The sequence below is a fragment of the Cyclopterus lumpus genome, chromosome 7 (assembly GCF_009769545.1).
Source record: "Cyclopterus lumpus isolate fCycLum1 chromosome 7, fCycLum1.pri, whole genome shotgun sequence".
In the NCBI taxonomy this organism is placed as follows: domain Eukaryota; kingdom Metazoa; phylum Chordata; class Actinopteri; order Perciformes; family Cyclopteridae; genus Cyclopterus; species Cyclopterus lumpus.
Genome location: NC_046972.1, coordinates 7,619,008 through 7,640,179, shown reverse-complemented (window position 1 = coordinate 7,640,179; position 21,172 = coordinate 7,619,008). Strand labels below are relative to the sequence as shown.

Here is a 21,172-nt window from a genome sequence, read left to right as displayed (position 1 = left end):
GAATTTGAGTCACCAGATTAAAAAGCATCCGCCAATCTCTCAGGAGTAATCCACTTACATATCCTTGGTTGTTGTGTTAAATCACTACCAAGTGTCTGCAGCATACGACAAGATCAACTAAACAAAGAACACTATTTTGGGATGTGCCTGTGAAATGACTGTTAAATTTGTTTTCTTAGCAATGGTCCCCTCATTGATGAATCCCTAAATCCATACCAAAACAGATGAACCAAGATCCATTCTCGCGGTCATGTCATTCACGGTATTAATTAGCTATAGGACAACATTGACTCATCTGAACAAGACACAAATGCTTGGCTGGTTTGAACTATAATTTGTATTTTAGTAAATTCCATAGTGTGCCTTCTGTCAAGTATACAGCTAAGTATACACTTAAAATTATAAAATGCACTCAAATTCTTGTCTTTTGTTCTTTGTGTTTTTCTTGGGGTTTGATGTGGAAACACATAGTGCCGTATGCTTCGTTAAGTTTAAGTTTGGAGCATGAGCCTATCTGAAGCAATACATAAGTCATTTGGAAAGACAAGATAACCATTTCAACATATGTAACATGTCAAAAACTAACTGGGTCTGCTTTATTATCTATACCTGGCTTAGTGGTAGAAGAATCACATTTTGTTTTCAGTGCAGCATAAATTCAACGAATGGTAACATCCCTCCTGGGTTTAGGTCCATACCAAAAATTAGGTTCTATATATTGGCCACAAATTCGTGCTCCCAATCTAAAACTGAAATTATGTATTCCTTGACAGTTGCAAGACAATTTATTTCCAAAATTTGTTTAGCAAAGCTTTTATATAAAAATAAATGCCACATAGTCACACCCACCTTTCCAGACCACCTCAGTGATGCTCTACAGTGAACATTTCCTTTAAAAGATGATTGGTTTGGTCATCCCTCTAATTATGAAACAAAATATTTTGTTCTTATTAATATTATTACGTTTTGAATTTTAAAAAAAGATTACTACATTTCTTGTATTACATAATATCGGGCAGATAGTTGTCCTTTACCCATTAACCTTATTAAATCACACAATTATTTTAGCAACAACCCAACTAAATGTTTCCAAATGATTTAAGTTGTATGCATAAGCGGTATTGAAAATGGATGGATGGATGGATGCAATAGAATTATTTGATTGATTTGCGGAAAACTGCTCTACCATTGGCACCAATTTGTATGTGTGTGTGTCTTCTAATACAAACTGCACTCTTATTCCTTGTTGTCTCTGTCTCTGTGTCTATACATGTCTCCTTTGTCTTCCCTGTATATCCTTGTCGTTGCGTCCTCTCCTTGTTTCTTATGTTCCTTGACCTTTTTTTCTTTTTTGAGTTTTCCCTCCTTCCTCTTCCTCCTGGTCTATTTGTCTGTTGTGCGCAACATCTGTCCTTCCACCTCCTTCAACTTTCTTCCCCCACTGTGAGCCCTCTCCATGGATCTACTTCTACCATCTCTCCTCTAACATCTACCCCTTTCTTCTTTCTTATTTAATTCTCTCTTTCACCTTACCTGTTCCCTACATCACTCTTTACCCTTTTTCCTCTCTTCCCTCTATGTGTTCCTCATTCTTCTTCTTCACTTTTTTCTCTCCTTCAATCCGGTTTCTTTTCTTCTCTCCCATGTCCCTGTCCATCTTACATTTACATTTGGTCTTTACAAATGTCCCATCCCTCTCCATTTAACTGTTTCTATATCTTATCACGTTGATTGTTTTCCACATTCCTCTGTTCTACGATCTTACCTCCCCTATCCCTTTCTATGCATGCTTTGCATTTGTCTGTCCATATTCTCCTGCTCTCCCATTCTCCCGCCCTCCCATCTCCCTCCCTCCCTCCCTCTCTCTCTCTCTCTCTCTCTCTCTCTCTCTCTCTCTCTCTCTCTCTCTCTCTCTCCAGCTGGCAGCTCTACAGCAAAGCTCACTGCTCCGCAAGGTTAAGCGAACCCTGCCCAGCCCTCCTCCAGACGAGACTACATCAGCTCACCTGCCCATGATGGCACCTGCCCTTCAACAGGTCTACCTGCCGTCCGTGCCCAGCCTCAAGCCCAGCTCCAGGTCTGGCCTGGCTGCCAAAGCCAGCCTCCTCAAAGACCTCACCCACGAGCTGAAGGCCGTGGAGCAAGAGTCGACCAAGCTGAGAAAGCAGCAAGCTGAACTGGAGGAGGAAGAAAAAGAAATTGATGCTAAACTGAGATACCTAGAGTTGGGGATCCACCAAAGGAAAGATACACTGGTCAAGGAAAGGGAGAGGAGAGATATTGCCTACCTGAGGTGTATGGGGGACACAAGGGACTACATGTCTGACAGTGAGTTGAATAATCTACGTTTTGCAGCTGCAGCTGCCTCACATGAGACCAATGGGCTACTGTCAACGAGGCCTAGCACCGCCCCTCTGAGTCAGTTCACCAGCGACCTAAATACAGCAGCCCAGTACCCACCCACCTCATCCTTCCTTTCCTGTCAGTACCCCCAGAGCCAACCGGCAGCACCAATGCAGCAATCAAGTGTGCCGTACCCGTCTTCATTCAACCAGCCTCCCTATCCCACAGTGTCTCAGTCCCAGGCACTGCCACAGCCCACGCCCATCCAGAGCCATGTCCCACCACCTGGACCTTCTTACCAGTCTCAAACCTCTTACCCCTCCCACACCTATCCCCAAGCTCAGCCCCCATACCCCCAGACAGACATGGGGTTACCAGCTGCACCTCAACCTCAGCCCCAACCAGGGCATACAGGTTTTGGACCTGCACCACCTGGTCAGCCCCCATACCCCACCCACAGCTCACCCTATCCCAGCGCTGTGTCCTCCTACCCCAACCAGACCACTCCATACCCTGGGCAGCCCCAAGCTGATATCCTAACAGTCCACCCGGGAAGACCAAGGCAGACATCGCTGGCCGATCTGGAGCACAAGATGCCCACCAACTACGAGACGATCAGCAACCCAACAGTTGTGGTCACCACCACCGCCCAGGACTCTAACTATTCCAGTGTAGCCCCCTCTTATGGTCAGTACACTGGATCGACAACCATGGCCAGCTCCTATGGGCCATATGGGTCAGCACCACTATCCAGCAGCTACGGTGGGTACTCTACCATGCCACCCAGCACTTATGGCCAGTATACTTCATCTTCAGCTAATTCATATGGCCAGTACACCACAACCACTGCTAATACGTATGGCTACACCACCACCACAGCCAGCTCATATGGACAGTACACTTCTACAGTTTCCAATGCCTATGGGCACTCTGTAGACAATCCCTCCATATACAGCACTGCAGATGGAATGTATGGGGCTCCTGGCTTAGAGCAGAACATTCCAAGAAACTACATGATGATTGACGACGTAAGTGAGCTTACGGCAAAAGACGGGCTGGGCACGACAACAGGGGACATGATGCATCATGGCGGCAGTGGGCGTTACCCGGGCGACATCCATGGCCACATCAGCACCATTGGCAGCACTACACGTGGGGGAACTGGCAGCTCCTCGTACGGCAGGGCACCTGAAGAGGAAGCAGCGATGCAGGAAGAGCTGTACGACCACCAAGGCAGGGGTAAGAGCAGCTACAGGCACGGACCTCTAGGGGGCAGCAGCAGCAGCGTGAGCTCTAGCATGGGTGGGGGATCCTCCTATCACTATGACTACGACTACAAACATGGCAGCAACCGCTCCGGGGTACAGAAACCTTTGTCTTCCTCCAGAAGCCTTCTGGCTCCAGCAGTCATGTCCTCCAAGCGCAGCAAGCACAGGAAACTGGGGAGTATGGAGCAGAAAATCTCCAAGTTTTCCCCCATTGAAGAGGCTCGGGATGTAGAGGCAGACCTGGCCTCCTATTCCTCAGCGACAGTGGGGGCTTACCCCTCTGCTCACATTCGAGGACGCCAGCTGATAGAGGATTACGGCTTCAAGAATAACACCTACGAGGGCAGCAGTGGCACCACTCATGGTAGTCGATACCATGGTTCAACGGTGGAGGACGATCGTATTTACTACAACTCCACCGGCCGCTCCCGTTCCACTGGCTACGGCATGGACAAGATCTCAGCCAAAGACTACTCTGGGTATCGCAGCCGATCCTACGAGAGGGATGACCGCTCCTACCGATCTGGCTACAGTCGGGGACGCAACCCAACCCGGCAGTACCCTGAAGAGGAGAGCCCGCTTAGTCCCCTGAGGAGGTTCATGGGTTCGGGGCGTTCATCAAGCTTAGGTCCTGACCCGTACGACAGTCGCAGCAGTAGACATCATTACTATTATGACCAGTACGGTTCCAGCCACTCGCTGCCGGATGTCCAAGACCACATACGAGACCTTCCCAGGACACATGTCTACAAATCGGATGATACATACATTATAGACGATTATCATTGCGCTGTGTCAGACAGCGAAGGTAATTGTGGGAGCTGAACGCCCACACAGTCTCACTACCTACTACTGCCCCCACCGTTTATCTAAACGTCCCCCACCCACCCAGAGGCTAGGCTTAGCAAAGAAAAAGAAAAAGAGAGACAGAGATAGCCGTTGCATGCTGATGTTTTCTCCTTCCTGAGAGTCACTTGGAGCTCTCTTATCAGTGGACTGCTGTCTGTCTGTCTGCCTGCCTGCCTGTCCGTCCTTCCGCCTGTTCGTCCAGTCGTCTGTCTGTCCAATACTCGCATGGTTCTTCGGCGTGGTCGTTTTCTCCGTTCGCTACACTCTGATTCAATTGAAAGGTCTTCTTTGCACGACACAAAGGGTTGCAGGGTTTTATTTGTAGTTCTGTCATTGGCATTGTTGTTTAGTGATTCATGAATTCTTTGTTTACACTGCAAAAAAGTCCATCACAGTAAATTCTATATTTAAACCTTATCTTTCAGACAGCAGGTATAATTGTCTCACTAAAACAATTTACCCAGAGGCCTTCTCATACCATCATTAATTTGCATGGCAGTTGTGATGTCAGTGCACCATAAAGTTATTTTCCATGACATGAGCTTTGAAATTGAAGACGTTTTTACACAAACACAGCTGCCATAACGGACTGTTTTGCAGTGTTTGTTTTATCTTGTTTATACTGTCTTGTAATTTGTGAAGGCGACGTGAAGTCTAAACTGCATGGGTGTAAAACCTTTTTTTTTATTTTCTGCCTTTCTTTCTGTGTCTTCTCCCTCCTATTCTTTTCTTTTGCATGTGGTTGGTCTTCTACCTGTCTCCTTCCTTCTCTCAGCCTGCATGCCGCTGTCTCCAAACGACATGGAGATTGACTGTGATCTGCTCTCGGTTTCCAAAGCCTACCATCTGGGCCAAGAAGAAACGGACTGGTTTGAGAAGCCACGCTCCAGTTCTCGACACTACAGCAGCAGCCACTCATCTGGGAGGAGCCGGCACGGTGTAAAACACACCTACCATGATTATGATGAGCCTCCTGAGGAGGACCTGTGGCCCCAGGATGAGTACGGCCACGGAGGGCGACACTCTACATCCCGTGACCAGAGGCAGCAAGGCAGCTCTGGCCGTCACTCATCCGCATCACGTCATTCAGATGAGCAGAGGTCCTCGAGGTCGTCCAAGGGACACCCCAAAGACCCATCAATGCGCCAAGACCCATCAGCACGATCCTCATCTACAGGAAGGCGTGGTGAGTCGAGGTCCGGAGCGTACCACTCCGCGGACTACTCCCGAGATCCATCTGGGAACCACCACGGACAGCGCTCCTCCAGACAGGGGGACCCGCACCGTTCCTCACGGAGCAAGTCCCAGCCGCCAGGGGACATGCAGGGCCAACCACCTGGTAAATACAGGGCACCTTTACACCTCATATAAAAACTTTTATACTGTCTGTGTGATAACATTACATTTGCACTTTCAGAGTGAAAGTGATTCACTTCATCGCCATTATATTTTAAAACATTTGACAGAAAAAGTGCAAAGAAAAGATAATTCAACTCTCTTTAACTGATTTTAAATGATCCCTTTAACTATGTAAACATAATGGTATAATACATGTTATACATTATAATGTCATTTGAAAATCCATATGTGGAATATGTTTAAGCTGTAGTAAAAAAAAAGGAGACCGTTCAAAAGTTGTTTGCTAATTCAATTCCATGAATAAAATAATATTAAACCTCATTTATATTCTGAAACATGACCGATGACATGACCGAGTATAATTTGGCCAAGAAATTAAATATGAAGCGAGAAAAGAAAAGGGGCATAAAAACAGAGCCTTAAGGTACTCCACATCAGAAACACGTTGATGTAATAAGGACTTTAACCATGTAAGAGCCATCCCAATGTTTAAAAAAAGGGTTTAGTTTATTTGAATTGATGGTTTTATGTTATTGGTCAGTGATCTACACACATTGTTGAGTCACCCTGAATGAATAAGACCATGATACATATTGACTACATGTATTTCCCAGACCTAAGCTATGTTTCCTAAAACATATGTTGACCTCAAATTATAACTGGAGCAATAATAAGCTGTGATTCTTGTATAAGATCCCGGTGAATGTCTTTATTAGATCTGAGGGAGACATATTTAATATTCCTGGTTGTTCAGAGTTTGAGAAGTTTACAAGCAGCAGTCCCCTCAGGGATCAACACTTTTTAATTAACTATATCAAGCGTAACTTTCTGGAAGCAAGTGCTGTCTCCCGGGGCAACATTGTGGCTGTGTTCTTAGCACACTACTCATTAAATTGCTGGTCTGATCTTTGCTCACAACATTTGTTGCATTTCATTCTCTCTTTCATTGTTGCTTCACCTGTCCATTGCTACTGTATACAGTGTAATACAAATGCCAACTATTATAATAATAATAAGAAAGCTTTACTGTAAAATAAATAATGCAGTTCCAGTTTCTCAGAGGCAGAAATAATCTGATTGAGTTGGACCTCACTGGCTGGAGCTTATCAGTCAAGGTTTTCTTTATAGGATCTGCTCACATAAGAAAAGGAACAGATGATGCGAAGATCACAGACGTATCCACCGAATCTTTTTGGCACACACAATATCTTTAAGCTGTCAATCATTATCTGCATGTAAAGGCCAGCAGCGTTCAGATTACTGATGATATTGTATCTTGTTTTAAAGCATATGTGACTGTTGGATTTGTGTCCTTTCTTTTAGCTGTTTCTTGTTGTCGTAACGTGAGACGATTTTGGAACAATGAGCGCTACACTTTCATTTAAAAAAAAAAAATAAACATTTCTCCCCACTTCCTTCATCCAGGCTCCTCCAGGTCTGGCAGCTCTACCCGGGCTCAGGGCCCCACCGGAGGGCCTACGGGATCAGGGCGACAGGGTGGTCCAGGTTCCCAGACAGACGGAGCTCCAGGACAGAGGACTCAGCTCCAACAACAAGCCCAGACATCAGCGGCCAGGTCAGGGCAGCCTGGTGTCGCAGTGACCACCGGCCCTCAGCAGCAGCCCCTAGCCCAGGGACAGGGCATGGGCATGGGCATGGGCATGGGCATGGGCATGGGACCAGGCCAAGCCAAGCCAGGACAGATGGGTCCAGCCGGTGGACCCATGGGACAGGCCAGGCAGACCGGTCCTGCAGGAGCGACGCCAGCCAACATGGTGAGTACAGAGAGGGGAGACTAGTAGCAGAGAGAAATAGAACCAGAGAATGTGAACAAGACTTGCAGCGTTTGTTTCCATTTAGTTATGATGAAGACATTAATTGTTAAAATGCTGTTCAATGGCATTGCGGAAAATACCTTCAAATCAAATGTACAGAAAGTTCTATTTTTCCATCACTGCATGGTATGTGATTGATGTGACATTTTAAGAGGTATGGTATAGATTATGTACGATATATACCTCCTCTGTTCATGTTGTTGTTGTTGTCTTGCTGAACTAAATGTACCACAGATTATAGTTATAATTATCTTTCTCACAACACACACACACACAATCACACACATTCCTTTGACATTTGACATTCTTTCTCAAAGGTTTTGTCAACAAAATATTACTTGTGTTGTGTTACTGTGATCTTTAAATAACAAGCTTGTTATATTTGTTTTTTCTGGGGCCACAAACGAAATGTTTCATGATTATGACAAACCTGTCGTTTAATACGTTGTCATCTTCACGTAACAAACCATCTTGATCAGGATGTTGTTGTCTCTCTCTATCCAGCCTCCTATTAATAATTCAACATTTTCTAACAACTAATTGCTAGCTAGTTCATCCTTTTTATATTCATTCATCCCTTCAGGCCCCATCCGACTATTCCTCACTGTCATCTGTTTTTCCCCCGTCTCTTCCCTCCACCTCTTCCTAGTTTCCAGGGAGTCTTTACCCTCAGCCCTTGCTTCATTCCCCTGTGTCCCTCCATGCTCCAAAAGATAAGAGCGAGTCCATCTCCTCCCAGTTCAGATGGTTTATTTAAATTCTGTTGGCAGGCCTTATCTAACACTGTGATTAACACCGAGGCAACTGATAACTAAACGTAGACTCTCAGGAGAATTGAACTCAAAATGTTCGATTGCACCCTGCATTTACTCCATAATCATAAATCCATGCAAATGTATTTGCTATTGGAGCTTAAAAATCTGATTTGCGACGTTTGACACGAAGATTCAAAACTCTTCCTGAATTCATTCTGTCTCTGGAAAAGACGTGAACGAGTTGCCAATGAAGTTCGTAAAGTCACTGTCGCCATGACCCGTAATTATTCACGATGGTTTGTGCGGCTGAAAAGCGCTCTTGATTTCTCATAATGCTGCATCGTTGTGCTATCACCGGGGAAGTGAAGTAAACTAATTCTGATATCAAAGGTCTGATATCAAATTATGCAGGAATTTGTCTTGGAAATGATTCAGAAAGCTCTGCTGTGGAGTAGCTCCGACACTGTAAAGTGTCATTTGATTATTATTCTGTCTGCACACTCATATGTTCGGTCCATTGTGTAGTTAAAAGCCTTTATGAAGTGGCTGTAGATAATGAGACGCTGGATGCTGCATAGCATTGTTGCTGCAACTAAACTGGATTCAGTGTCTGTCGAGTCAAGTATATTAATGGAGTGTTTATAAACGGGAGTGACACGAAGAGCTTCACAGAAAACAGATGACACAAAGTAGGACCATAAAAGCCGAGCCATGTTTCCTGTGTTCAGATCGTACCAATTGGTGGAGTCATGGATATCAGTAAAGGTCTGCTTATTCTTTCCTGGAGCTCCTCTCTGGTTAGTGCGTACATGTCGAGACAGCAAACACTTTCAAACTGCTCACCGTGACTCAGCAGATATCAAAATGTCCAAACCAGTCCACTCTGATAAAGAGATGATGGAACATCCACAGCCATATTTAGAATATTTCCGTTGGTTTACATTGCTGTTCCCAACAGGGGGAAAAGTTTTAATTCACCAAAGTCACACAATGTATTTATATTTCCTTGTATGAAGTTAGATGCGTAAAAGCAAAGTAACAGCAGCTGAATAATACAACAATGCTAATATTATCTTGAATCAGAGACATACGTTAAACCAAAATGATAAATAATGAATGTATTAATTGAATTGATTAATAAAAAATGCCCGAATGCAGAGTTTCCTGAGACATATCATGTCTTTTGTATGATCAGTGATTGTTGGGTCTCATTTCAAGCGTGTAGTGCAATTGTCTAATGGCCTATTTTAACAATAACAACATTATATTTTATATTTCTTCCCAAAATATTCTATCCTCATTTAAAAAAAATTCTTTGCCTGGACAAGAAACAATGTGAATGGGATCAACCAGTCTTCCTTCAATCATAAAACTTTGAGCGGACCAAGAAAAGGAAGATCACAGATCTTCAGATGTCAGATGTTGACACTCATCCATCAGTCATTCAGTAAGATGTCACAACACGATAGGGGAGCAGCTTTCTCTGTCACCTTCTGTCAGTCTCTCAACCTCTTACTTGTCCCTCTCTTTTCTCTGTGTCTTCTGTGTTGTGGATATCCAAGAGCTATTTCTCCCCCACTGTCTTAAACTACCAGCTGTTTTACTGCGAAGAGGTACACACAGTACTGAGATGTTTGTGTTTGTGATGAGCATCGGTGACTCCTGCTGTTTTATCTCCTCACACTCTGCTCCTCTGTATCTACAGGCCAAGATGGACACGCTTCCAGTAACAGCGATTGGAGCAAAGGCAGCGCCGGTCATGGCCACAAAAGCCGCCCAGCCCCCACTCACAGGCATAGGTAAAGTAGCATCATCGCACACAGACGCTCCCAACACTCTCACGTCTTGCCAGCGGCTGCCCACTGCGTCTTTATTATGTAACCAGTGTGTGCTGTCTCATCCAATCTGAGATTAATCTGCAGATAATAACCACAGAGGAGGGGTTTCACTTTGTGGCAGCAGATTAGCATGAGTGTGTTAAGTGACTACGTAATGACTTGGTCAGTTAGTTAATTTGGTATTTAGTCATTCGGTTCATTTGTCCAGTAGGTGGCGTGTCTCTTGGACATTTTCTGGAGTAGACTTTTTATTTCTAAAAAACAAGAATACAATGCTGTTGCAGGAAGTATTGCAAGTATTGCATGCGGTAAATGGTAAATGGATGGCTCTCAGTCCCACATGTGACCAGGAATAGATTTGATCAACAGCTAATTGGCAACAATAGTGAGAGTTAATGAATTGTTACAATAATTTTTTTAAACAAAGATCAAATAAAATTGTTGAGATGGATAGCAAACAAATCGTGGGTCTCAAGTAACGACTGAAGGCTACAACAGCACATCAATTTCAGAAGAATCGGGCCACTAAAAAGCGGAACCCATTTCATCCTATAAAGAGCAAACCTAATGAGAAAGAATCAGTAGACTGGAGGAAAAATACAACAGAGGCAGCGAGTGCAACTCAAGGATGTGACTTCTTTTCTATTGCCCACACTTTGATTTACAATCACCTTTTTGGAGAGACTGCCGTGAAAAGAAAGAAATACACACACTGTCAGAGGCCACCTAATGTTAGCCTTGCACAGATATTGACATCAATTGTCCTCTGGATACGTCTCTGTCTTTTCCTTTCCTCATTTTTCTCTCTCCTCTGTCTGTCATTCTCTCTTTATCTCTCTGTTTTTCTGTCCAGGCTCCAAGGCAGGTCCTAGGCCAGGAGGTATTGGCAGTGCAGCAGCAGGTCAGCCTGGCATGGAGGGAGACAGCATGTTGTCCAAGATAATCCCTGGAGCTGCCGCTGAGCAGGCCGGCAAACTGGGAGAAGGTACACCAAACAGATCAGATGGAAAAAAGACACCAAATTAATACAATTTAAGACAAAGAGTGACTACAAAGATAAGAGAGATAAGATAAGATAATCCTTTATTAGAGACAGAAAGCGACACAAAATGACTACCAAGAGAGATAAAACAATTATAAAGAGACAAAACAAAACGACTACAGAGACACAAAACGACTACAGAGACTAGACATGACTACAAAGAGACACAAAATGACTACAGAGACTAGACATGACTGACTACAGAGACTAGACATGACTACAAAGATACACAAAACGACTACAGAGACTAGACATGACTACAAAGATACACAAAACGACTACAGAGACTAGACATGACTACAAAGTTATACAAAACGACTACAGAGACTAGACATGACTACAAAGTTATACAAAATGACTACAGAGACTAGACATGACTACAAAGAGACACAAAACGACTACAGAGACTAGACATGACTACAAAGATACACAAAACGACTACAGAGACTAGACATGACTACAAAGATACACAAAACGACTACAGAGACTAGACATGACTACAAAGTTATACAAAACGACTACAGAGACTAGACATGACTACAAAGTTACACAAAACGACTACAGAGACTAGACATGACTACACAGAGACACAAAACGACTACAGAGACTAGACATGACTACAAAGAGACACAAAACGACTACAGAGACACAAAACGACTACAGAGACTAGACATGACTACAAAGAGACACAAAATGACTACAGAGACCAAACATGACTACAAAGAGACACAAAACAACTACAGAGACCAAACATGACTACAAAGTTACACAAAATGACTACAGAGACAAAACATGACTACAAAGATACACAAAACGACTACAGAGACTAGACATGACTACAAAGATACACAAAACGACTACAGAGACTAGACATGACTACAAAGAGACACAAAACGACTACAGAGACAACACTATGTATCCAGTAAAAGCCTCATCATTAAGAATGCAAACAAATTTAAATATATTTAACCTCTTTATTTTCCTCTTTCCTTCAGCTATCACCGGTTTTGGCAAGAAGTTCAGCTCCTTATTCTGAGGTGTTAAGATTAAGGTTGGTATCTCCCTCTCATCTTTCTCCAGTGTATCCCAATAAGTCATGTGCAACGTCAGACGGCTCACTGCAGCACTGGAAAGAGACAAGGAAACTGGAAGGTGATTTATTTTCTACTGTGGCTTTTATTTTATGGAAAAGGTTGTAGCCGAGGTTCTCACATTCAAACAGCTTCCCACAAACAGTATTGTCTTGTTTTTTCACCCGAAGCTGAAGATTGCGTTCGTTATTTATGAACTCCTCTGTCTTTTACGTTGAACTCTCTTAATAAAAAGTCCATTCTCATGAAGGCGATGTCTCAGGAACACCGCGAGGGAATTTCCTCAACTTTGGCACAAACATCCACTTGTACTCTGAAAGTAACTTATCAGATGCTGGTGGTAAAAGGTCCCGGCGACATCACAAATCCCTTTTTTGGAAGAATAAAATGATGAACTGATGACATGTTGGATGGACATGAGTGTAAAATACAACATGACTGATTGGCGGGGACATTCAAGTGTGAGGCGGTAATTCTAGTTAGTCAATAATTCCTTAACGAGCTGGAAACTTCTTCTTTTTTCTTCAGTGAAAAAGTGCATCCGAAGATTAGAAATCATAATAAATCAGAGATGCTGCTGGTTCAAAGTCTGCTGGGATGTTGACTGATCGTTACAGCGTGTTCTTGTAGACTCTGGTAGGCAGCAGAGAGTGGGCCGCTTAAAGATGTTTACTCAGAACAAGCAGTGTGTTGCTGAATATATTTATTTAGTGTGTCTTTGTCTGAGTGTTTGTGTGTTTTCTTTTCTCTGTGCTTGTCCTCTGGCTTCCCTGCAGGATGAAAATGGAACATTGACAATGACAACTTATTCCTACTATATCTGCATCAAACAGGATGCGTGTTTTGTAAAATCAAGGGTACATATATTGTTTACAATAGCACTACCGGAGCTGTGGTGGACTTGGAAAATGTTGACTTGGAGTTGGTCGCTTTAAGTTTGGATTTACTTGAGACTGGACTTCCCATAGTCACGAAACCCCTTAAAAAAAAGTCCCAAACCATGAAACATTAATAAGACAGCGCCAGACAGAGCTTGCAATGTGTTGAATATTTTATTATTGAGCCTGTGCATTGAAAATGTTCCATGCTGTGTCATGTTATTTAAATGGACTACATTGAGGAATGTGAACGATGTGCAGCTTGACTTATCGAGACAGTTCTTAAATGGCAAAAGTCTTCTTTGAATTGGGAAATAACCGATAGTACCTGCTGTGGCTTTGAGGTCCAGCAACAACACAGCTTCACTTCAGGGAGGTTTAACATGCTGTCTTTCTCTAACATGAATTTAAAAATAAATAGCCACTAAACTGACTGAATGTATCCATGTACTTGCAGGACTATGTAAATGTTAAATGACCAAGTCACGAGGCCCCGTACCAGAAAAACCTGTGAAGCCCCTCCCCCCCCCCCTGCTTCTTTTTTACTAAAAGAGAGAGAGAGAGAGAGAGAGATGAGCATACTGGTGAGTACTTTAATTGTCATTTAACATGCAAACACTGTATCTCTTGGGTAATTGTTGAACCGCACGATCGGTCTCGTACATGATTTGTCATTCGACTTTATCCCATGTTGGACAGTTATGCAAATCATTCTCAAAAAAATATTGGTAAATATATCCGTATAACTTAATGCAGAATTCTGGGATTTACAACCGTTCGTTCCTGTGGGCCCATTTGGACAATCTGGATGGAGTCAAATAATGTCCAACTATGTATCAGAGGGTGGATGTTTTATATTAAGAAAAACTCAAATGTGTCTGCTTCCTCTTGCAGCCAACAAGGACTGGAATCCTCTGGATACGTCATGTCTCAGGCCTGAGCACACACTGGCAGGCCGGACAGTAAGTTACTTTTCACTTGGCCCAACTTATCCCATCAAGATCGGTTTGAAACCACACGTAGAACTTTTGCATTCAGTAACATTGTAAACTTCTTTGTAGTTGTCAAACTGTTCTGTTAACCATGATTTATTTCCGCTGTATTGCTGTATACCACATGCTGTCTTCCTTGATACTTCCACTAGGGGGCAAAAAGGCAGACATTTTCAAATCCCGTATGTAATAATGACGCAGGTGGAGTTAGTTGAAAACTTCAGCTTTCATTTTTTTTCTTAGACTTCCATACAATCTTCCAGACGTCTTTTTGCAAACCGGAGGAGTCGCCCCCCTGCTGGCCAGTGGAGAGAATGCACTTCCACCTTGGCTGGAGGTTGTCGCTAGTTTTGACGTCCGGATGTAGCACACAGTCCTGTCACTAGTGTCTGTTCCACTGGTCAACAGAGGACAGCAGCACGATAATATAAGACGACTACACGCTAGTGAACATGGATTAAACAATTCTTAATAGACTTTAAAACTTTGCTTTGCAAAGAAAACACATTAGTTTAATACACACAATGCACTGAATGTAACTATATATTTAGTTTGTTGAACACTCAGAGCATCATTAATCTAACCCTTAAGAGACACATCTTGTACTCTGAGCACAAACGCACAGTTTGAATTTACTTATCACTTTGACTTCGGGACATCTGTATTTCTCCATCTCCAAATCGCTACTTTCATCATGAGACGAGCTGCCCGTGCTGTGAGGTCCTCCAGCTCAGCTCGAAGCCAGTTGTGTCGCTGCTTTTGTGTTTTTTTGCATATGCTGTATTGTTGCCTGCTCCGGAAAACCACTGGCATCTGGGTTCTGTCAGTTTGTCAGCCTGCAGTCAGCCTGGCCAGAAATAAATCAGCAAAAGTCATTCTTGTTCCAAGAGCATGAACCGCTGTCTGATTGTATCCTATGAGAGTAAATTGACAATGAAACATTAAACAGAGGGGATCAGAATCAGACTTGTAGCTCATTTGGTCTTGTGATGCTCTGCAGGATCAAAGTAACGCGCTGCTTAACAATGAACCTCAGTGTCCTGAGTGTCTTTAATCACCTCTAAATGTGAAACCCTGAGCCTCACTACCTAGAAGTCTCTCAGACCGCCTGATTTGTTTCCTTTCTTGTTCTTACTGACGTTGTCGCACATTTGTTTTGTAAAAACTATAAATGTCCAAGGTGTACGTGGGGGTTTATTTCTTAGCATTATTTACAGATGTGACAAACACCTTGAGACGTCACAACCTAAATATAAACCGGTGAGACCAGATTTACCGGATTTACCATTATACAACACCAAATTGAAAAGTGTGTTCCAAACAATTGTCATAGTTTCGAAGGCAACATTAGTTATAGCTCACAATCTTGGTGATCTTCAGTTGGTTATGTAAGAGCGGATTTAAATAAAATATGTTGACGGTGAATGTTTTGCAGACACGTTCAACGTAAACTTGCATTAGCAAATACAAAACATATTGCAAATGAGTTATGTGTTAGACATGTATCATGTTAGGATGAACTCCTTGAGATATATATATATATATATATATATATATATATATATATATATATATATTAACTATATTTATACATATATTTAAAAGGTAACATATTCCAATCAGAAGGAGCCTGAAACAAAGACTTTTTACCAACTTCTTTCAATAGAAAGGGGACTAAAAGAGGATCTAATAAAGGCATCTTAGTTTGACGTGTTAAACTAATGAATTTGCCTTTTTTCATGGTATGGCTCGGGTGTGGGTGAGTTGAGATGGGGCAGTGAAAACAAAAGCAGCAATAAGAAATGTTACATGCTTCTTCTTTATTTTAAATTGGAAGCACAGTCTGTCTTGGTGCAGTGGGTTTAGAAGCCTGTTTTGTCTCTTCTTCTGCTCCCGCTTTCTCACTTATGTGCCGTCTTTCCTCTCTCTCTCTCTCTCTCTCTCTCTCTCTCTCTCTCTCTCTCTCTCAGCATGTCTCGTCTTGTTTCTTCCATCACTGTAAGGATGTTGTGTTCTCCGACTCTGCTTTTTCCACTTGTATCCTCCCTAGGAGACAAATGCCTGTTTTGGTACACTATATGTCCAGAAGTATCTGGACATATTACACCCCTAAAAGTGATAGTTAAATGTCTCATTGCAAAGCCATGGGTATTAATATGTTAAGATAACCTCAACTCCTCCGGGAAGACTTTCCATGAGGTTTTGGAACATGGCTGCAGGGATGGAGTCACGAGACGATAATTGAAGTCGGCCATTGATGTCAGTCAACCTTCCAGTTCAGCCCCGATGTGTTGGATGGGGTCGAGGTCAGGGTTCTGGGAAAATCTGTCAAATCAACTGGGAAAACCCAAGCAGAATTTGAGCACAAGGAAATTGTCCAGCTGAAACCAGAAAGAGCCTCCCCCAAACTGTTGCCACAACATTAGAATACTGATCAAATATATTACATACAGTAGCTTTAAAAAAATTAAAATAAAATCCCGTAAGGGCCAAACTGTGAGAAGCAACACCAGACCAAACGGACACATGCTGCCTTTAAGCCATGTTGTGGCCTCAGTGAGTCCACTACCTGTTTGTTGTGTACCAACCCGTCGGGGGCCTGTGTTCACTGGAACAGATTAGGTCTGCTGCTGGCCACCTGTAAATATACAGCATGTTCATCTGAGTCAGGCACAGTGGGAGAGAAAACCAGAAGGTAGTGATTCCAAAAAGATGCAGACAGTGAATACTCATTTGGGAAGCAAACTGGACCAATATGTACCAGGAAACAGGAGGTACATGGGCTATATAGAATGAATAGATAGTGTGTCTTTTATGCTCATTTACAAATGTTAGATGTTAGTTACACACATGCACAAATCTCCTTTACAACAATTCATCACACAAACAGCAAGTTTACAGGTTTAGTCAACAAAAACTACGTTGGGTCATTTAATTTCCTGCAGATCCAATGAATGCTGAACATGTGGAACAATGCGGAATATTTGCATTTAAATGTAAAGGTTGAAATACATGGCAGAGACACTGGAGGCCACAGCGGCCGACTACCAGACCATATATACTATATATATATATACATATATATATATATATATATATATATATATATATATATATATATATATATATATGTATATATATGTGTATACTGAAGTGCTCTCTTACCCTGTTTACCGTGTGCCAGAAGCCGGGAGAAAGTTTATGTGCAAAAGCAAGAATGAGAAACATAGTGTGCAGTTGTTTGTGGAATGAATAACTCTGGTCTTTCTCTTCTGCTGCCTAGATGATTCATGCTGGAAATACTCTGAATAATCTTTTAAAAAAAACAAAGACACAAGGCTTTTGCTGAAGTAATGTCCATTTTTGTATCCCTTTTATTTATATGGTACTTTATGCCTCTGCTTCCACTTTCCTCACTGATCTTTGCAGCTAGGCGTAGGAAGATCTGAGGGGAGAATCGTTCCGTCATAGATACATGGAATACACACAAAGATGCTTAAAATGCAGATACCAGCGCGCTTTGGGTTTAACCCAAAAAACACAAATCCGTGACATTGACGATTTTATTGAACAAATGTGAACATTTTTGTTTAACAAGCGTCAGATCTAAACGCTGAATTCTAACAACAGCAATAACCCTTTACTGCATTATGGGCTGTGAATGCAGTGGTAAATAAAAGAATGAATATATTTGTGGAAGCCTTTGAAATTTTTTTACAAATACAAGTAGTATAGTAGTAAATGCAGATGCAAGGCATTGCTATCCACATGACCAACTCAGGATATGTATCCCTTTATATTTAAGTGAAAATGCATAAGAAAGCATTCATGAATCCAGGTTTGCTCTTTGGTGTGCACAACAATTACTGCCTTTAGTTGACAGTACAATACAGAAACTATGTTGATGTCATCTTCAGTTACAGTAGTTGTGCCTGATACGATCATATATACAGTATTGAGAATAAACGCATTTGTTTGTTTCACCATTGGATTTGTGTTCATAGCACATCAATGTGCAGTCGGCGTTTGTAGAAAACAATTTAATTTTGTGCGAATGAGTTCATAAAATGGAGTAAACTCTTAAGGATAGTTTGTATTGTGTGTATATGTTTTTTTGTGTGGAGAGTTTTGGCAAAGAGAGGCCTGTTTTTTTTAAATAAATTCTGTTTTAGCAACTTAGCAGCCTTCTTACTGTAGATCAGCAGTGTATTTCCTCAACGTATACACCATCTAGTGGCCAATTTCATCTTCACTGCATGACAGCTCTATATAGCAAATAGCCTTTATTTGAATAGAGAGGCTCCCTGTGTGTCTTTGTCATTAAAAACTAAATTATCTTTGCATTGAATCAGTGATTTAGACTAATGTGTACTCTTCCCTGTCCTGCCTCAGATATGTTATTCTATAGTCTGTGTTCGAGGCAGTAACCATGTGGTGCATCCATACACTGTTCATTTATTGAGCTCCTGTATTACAACAGAGATTCTATTCAATAAAAGTGGACTGTTCATATGAGAAAGACAGCAGTTTCTATGTGCGAAACCATTCTTCGTATGGTGTTTATATGATACATCATCAAGTAATGTATTATTTGGTATGGTAAACAAGGTGAACAACAGTTAGACTAATGACCTCTTTGTTTATTTCACAGATCATGTCCAGCCAACATCCATCTTTAGAAGGAATATCCTGTATCCAGGGACCCCAGCCAAAGAATTAGTCTCCACCCAACAACCGCGGAGCCCGAGAACCGACCCGTAGCAGTTAAACACATCTCCGCCCCTTCACCATAAAAGAGCTACTGGCTGCCAAAAATGACAGCAAAATTCGAGGAAACACGTTTTTGTGTGTGTTTTTGCTGCTCCTCCTCCGTGCCAGTAGAGGGAGCTCTACTTACATCACCGGAGATCCACTCAGCTGTAGCAGACGAGTAGAGCCACTGGAACCAGTGTACCACCACTGGAACCAGTGTACCACCTCAGCCCTACATGTGGATTTAAAACCGCAGCTTCAATGGAAAGAATTAATAAATGGGTGGAGCAATTCTACTCCTATACGCTGACGACTTCACCTTTTATAGGAGAGCTGCTTGCTAGCATGCCACCACCGGCATGGTGGCATGCTAGGATCCTTGATTTCACAGTCCTGAGCTCAAACTAAAAATAAGAGCAACTAACCGGCCTCGCTCCTCTTTTCTATCTCTTCTCAAAGTAAAAAATGAGTGGGGGGGGAAGGAATCAAACTTGCTGTGGTACTGCAGGTTTTTCTGGTACTAAAGACCTCTTGTTACGCCACCTGTTGTGATGAAGTTAATGGAAATGTCACGTTGAATGAATACGACAATGCTAGCGACGTAGCCGACACGCAGAGAACCAGCGTGTCGGCTCGCGTCTCTTTCCACGGTTTGTTTCTATCTACATTCCAGATTGAAACTGTTAGAACCTTTTGCTTCCTCGTTTCCTCACCTCTCTGCGTTTCTTCAATGCTGATTCTTCTTTCTTTCAATCCCCACCCAGAAATCCTCAACTCGCCATGTGTTTAAAGAAGTATATAGTGAAAAAATAAATAGGAATTTGGAATGCATGGAACTTTATATCCAAGACCTTACACTGTTCATCATTACTTAACAGAGGCCAACAAGACACTGGCAAACACATCTTAGCTAGACAACGTAAACAATAACAAAGAAGTGAGATTTCCGGAGCAACACACAGGAATCGGGCCACGGGAATAAGAGGAGCCTTTTGTTTTTTTTAAGAGGAGAAAAAAAAAACACGATATGTGGTGTAGTCGGGTTGTTTTTCAGCCATTGCAAAGCCATTAAGACAACATTTACCTGCAGTGCTTGTGGTGATGGGGTTTCTCCAACTACTCCACAACATTTGGCTCTCAGATATTGCTCATGTTGTTGTTGTTGTTGTTGGTTATCATTGTGTTCTCTTTTAATTTGTTCTAATTTTGCTTTCTTATCTGCCTGGTTTTTATGTTGCAGGTTACCAATATCGCCTTAACCATTCTTAAATACTCTTATTTTGAAGTTAAACTGGCATATTTTTTTATTACACCGTGTAAACACATATTTTCATCACGCCCTTTTTTAATGTAGTGATATTAACCGGAACACTGGCCACAGTGAGATTTATTTATATTTTTTAAATCAACTTTGTTTTTGATAATTGTTTGTGACATTTTTCATTTATTTATGCTTTGTAATGTTGTGTTACTTCATCATGCCCCCTGTCAATTTTCTGACTATTTATTATAAATACTTATATAAGCAATAGAGTAAGTGGTAAGAAAGTAGAAAGCACAATAATGTGTCATTTTAAAAGTTGATGGAATAGAAACGTGTTGCCTCCATCTGTCTTACTTAACACTGATGTACCGCTTAAGTCTGACTTAAATGTACCACCGAAGGTACTCCAACATTGTGCTACTGCTGGACTAATACATCAGAGAGCAGGTGCTCACCTACAAACAAGAGTTTGGTGCCACCCAGATCTTCTCCTCCATCATGTCTTCAGTCAGTCGGTCAGTGGATCGGAGTGATGCGCTGCTTGTAGTCGCTCACTGGAGTCTGATCTGAAAGCACTGCAGGGCAGCAGAGAGGCACTGAAGCGCAGACCGGTCACACAGCGCGGCCGAACTGGACTAGTCGTCGTCACCTGCGGGGGTTTGGGTTCCAATGTGATCCTTCTGACCCTCCGAGATCGATGTTCATTGATATGCACATCAGTGCGTATCAGTGTGTGTCTTCACTCTGTCAAATGTGCACAGCACACTTGAAAGCACACTCGTAAATGGTGTCAAAAGAAAAAGAAAAGAAAAAAAAAAAAGAAAAAAAAAAAGAGTCAGCACTCATGTGACTGAGGAACCAAAAATAACACACTTTGGTTGTGTCACAAAGTCACTCGCCTTTTTT

At 42.2% G+C, this 21,172-nt stretch overlaps 1 protein-coding gene across 1 annotated transcript in view; it reads left to right on the top strand.

The window, feature by feature from the left end:
- Nucleotides 1–12,325, top strand: part of bsna (bassoon presynaptic cytomatrix protein a) — a 101,017-nt gene extending 88,692 nt beyond the window's left edge. Inside the window, exons 10-15 of the mRNA XM_034537466.1 lie at nucleotides 1,920–4,419; nucleotides 5,299–5,799; nucleotides 7,245–7,594; nucleotides 10,115–10,208; nucleotides 11,101–11,232; nucleotides 12,285–12,325. Of these exons, the coding sequence (XP_034393357.1) occupies nucleotides 1,920–4,419; nucleotides 5,299–5,799; nucleotides 7,245–7,594; nucleotides 10,115–10,208; nucleotides 11,101–11,232; nucleotides 12,285–12,325 (3,618 nt within the window). The remainder of the gene's footprint in view (nucleotides 1–1,919; nucleotides 4,420–5,298; nucleotides 5,800–7,244; nucleotides 7,595–10,114; nucleotides 10,209–11,100; nucleotides 11,233–12,284) is intronic.
- Nucleotides 12,326–21,172: the final 8,847 nt, after the last annotated feature.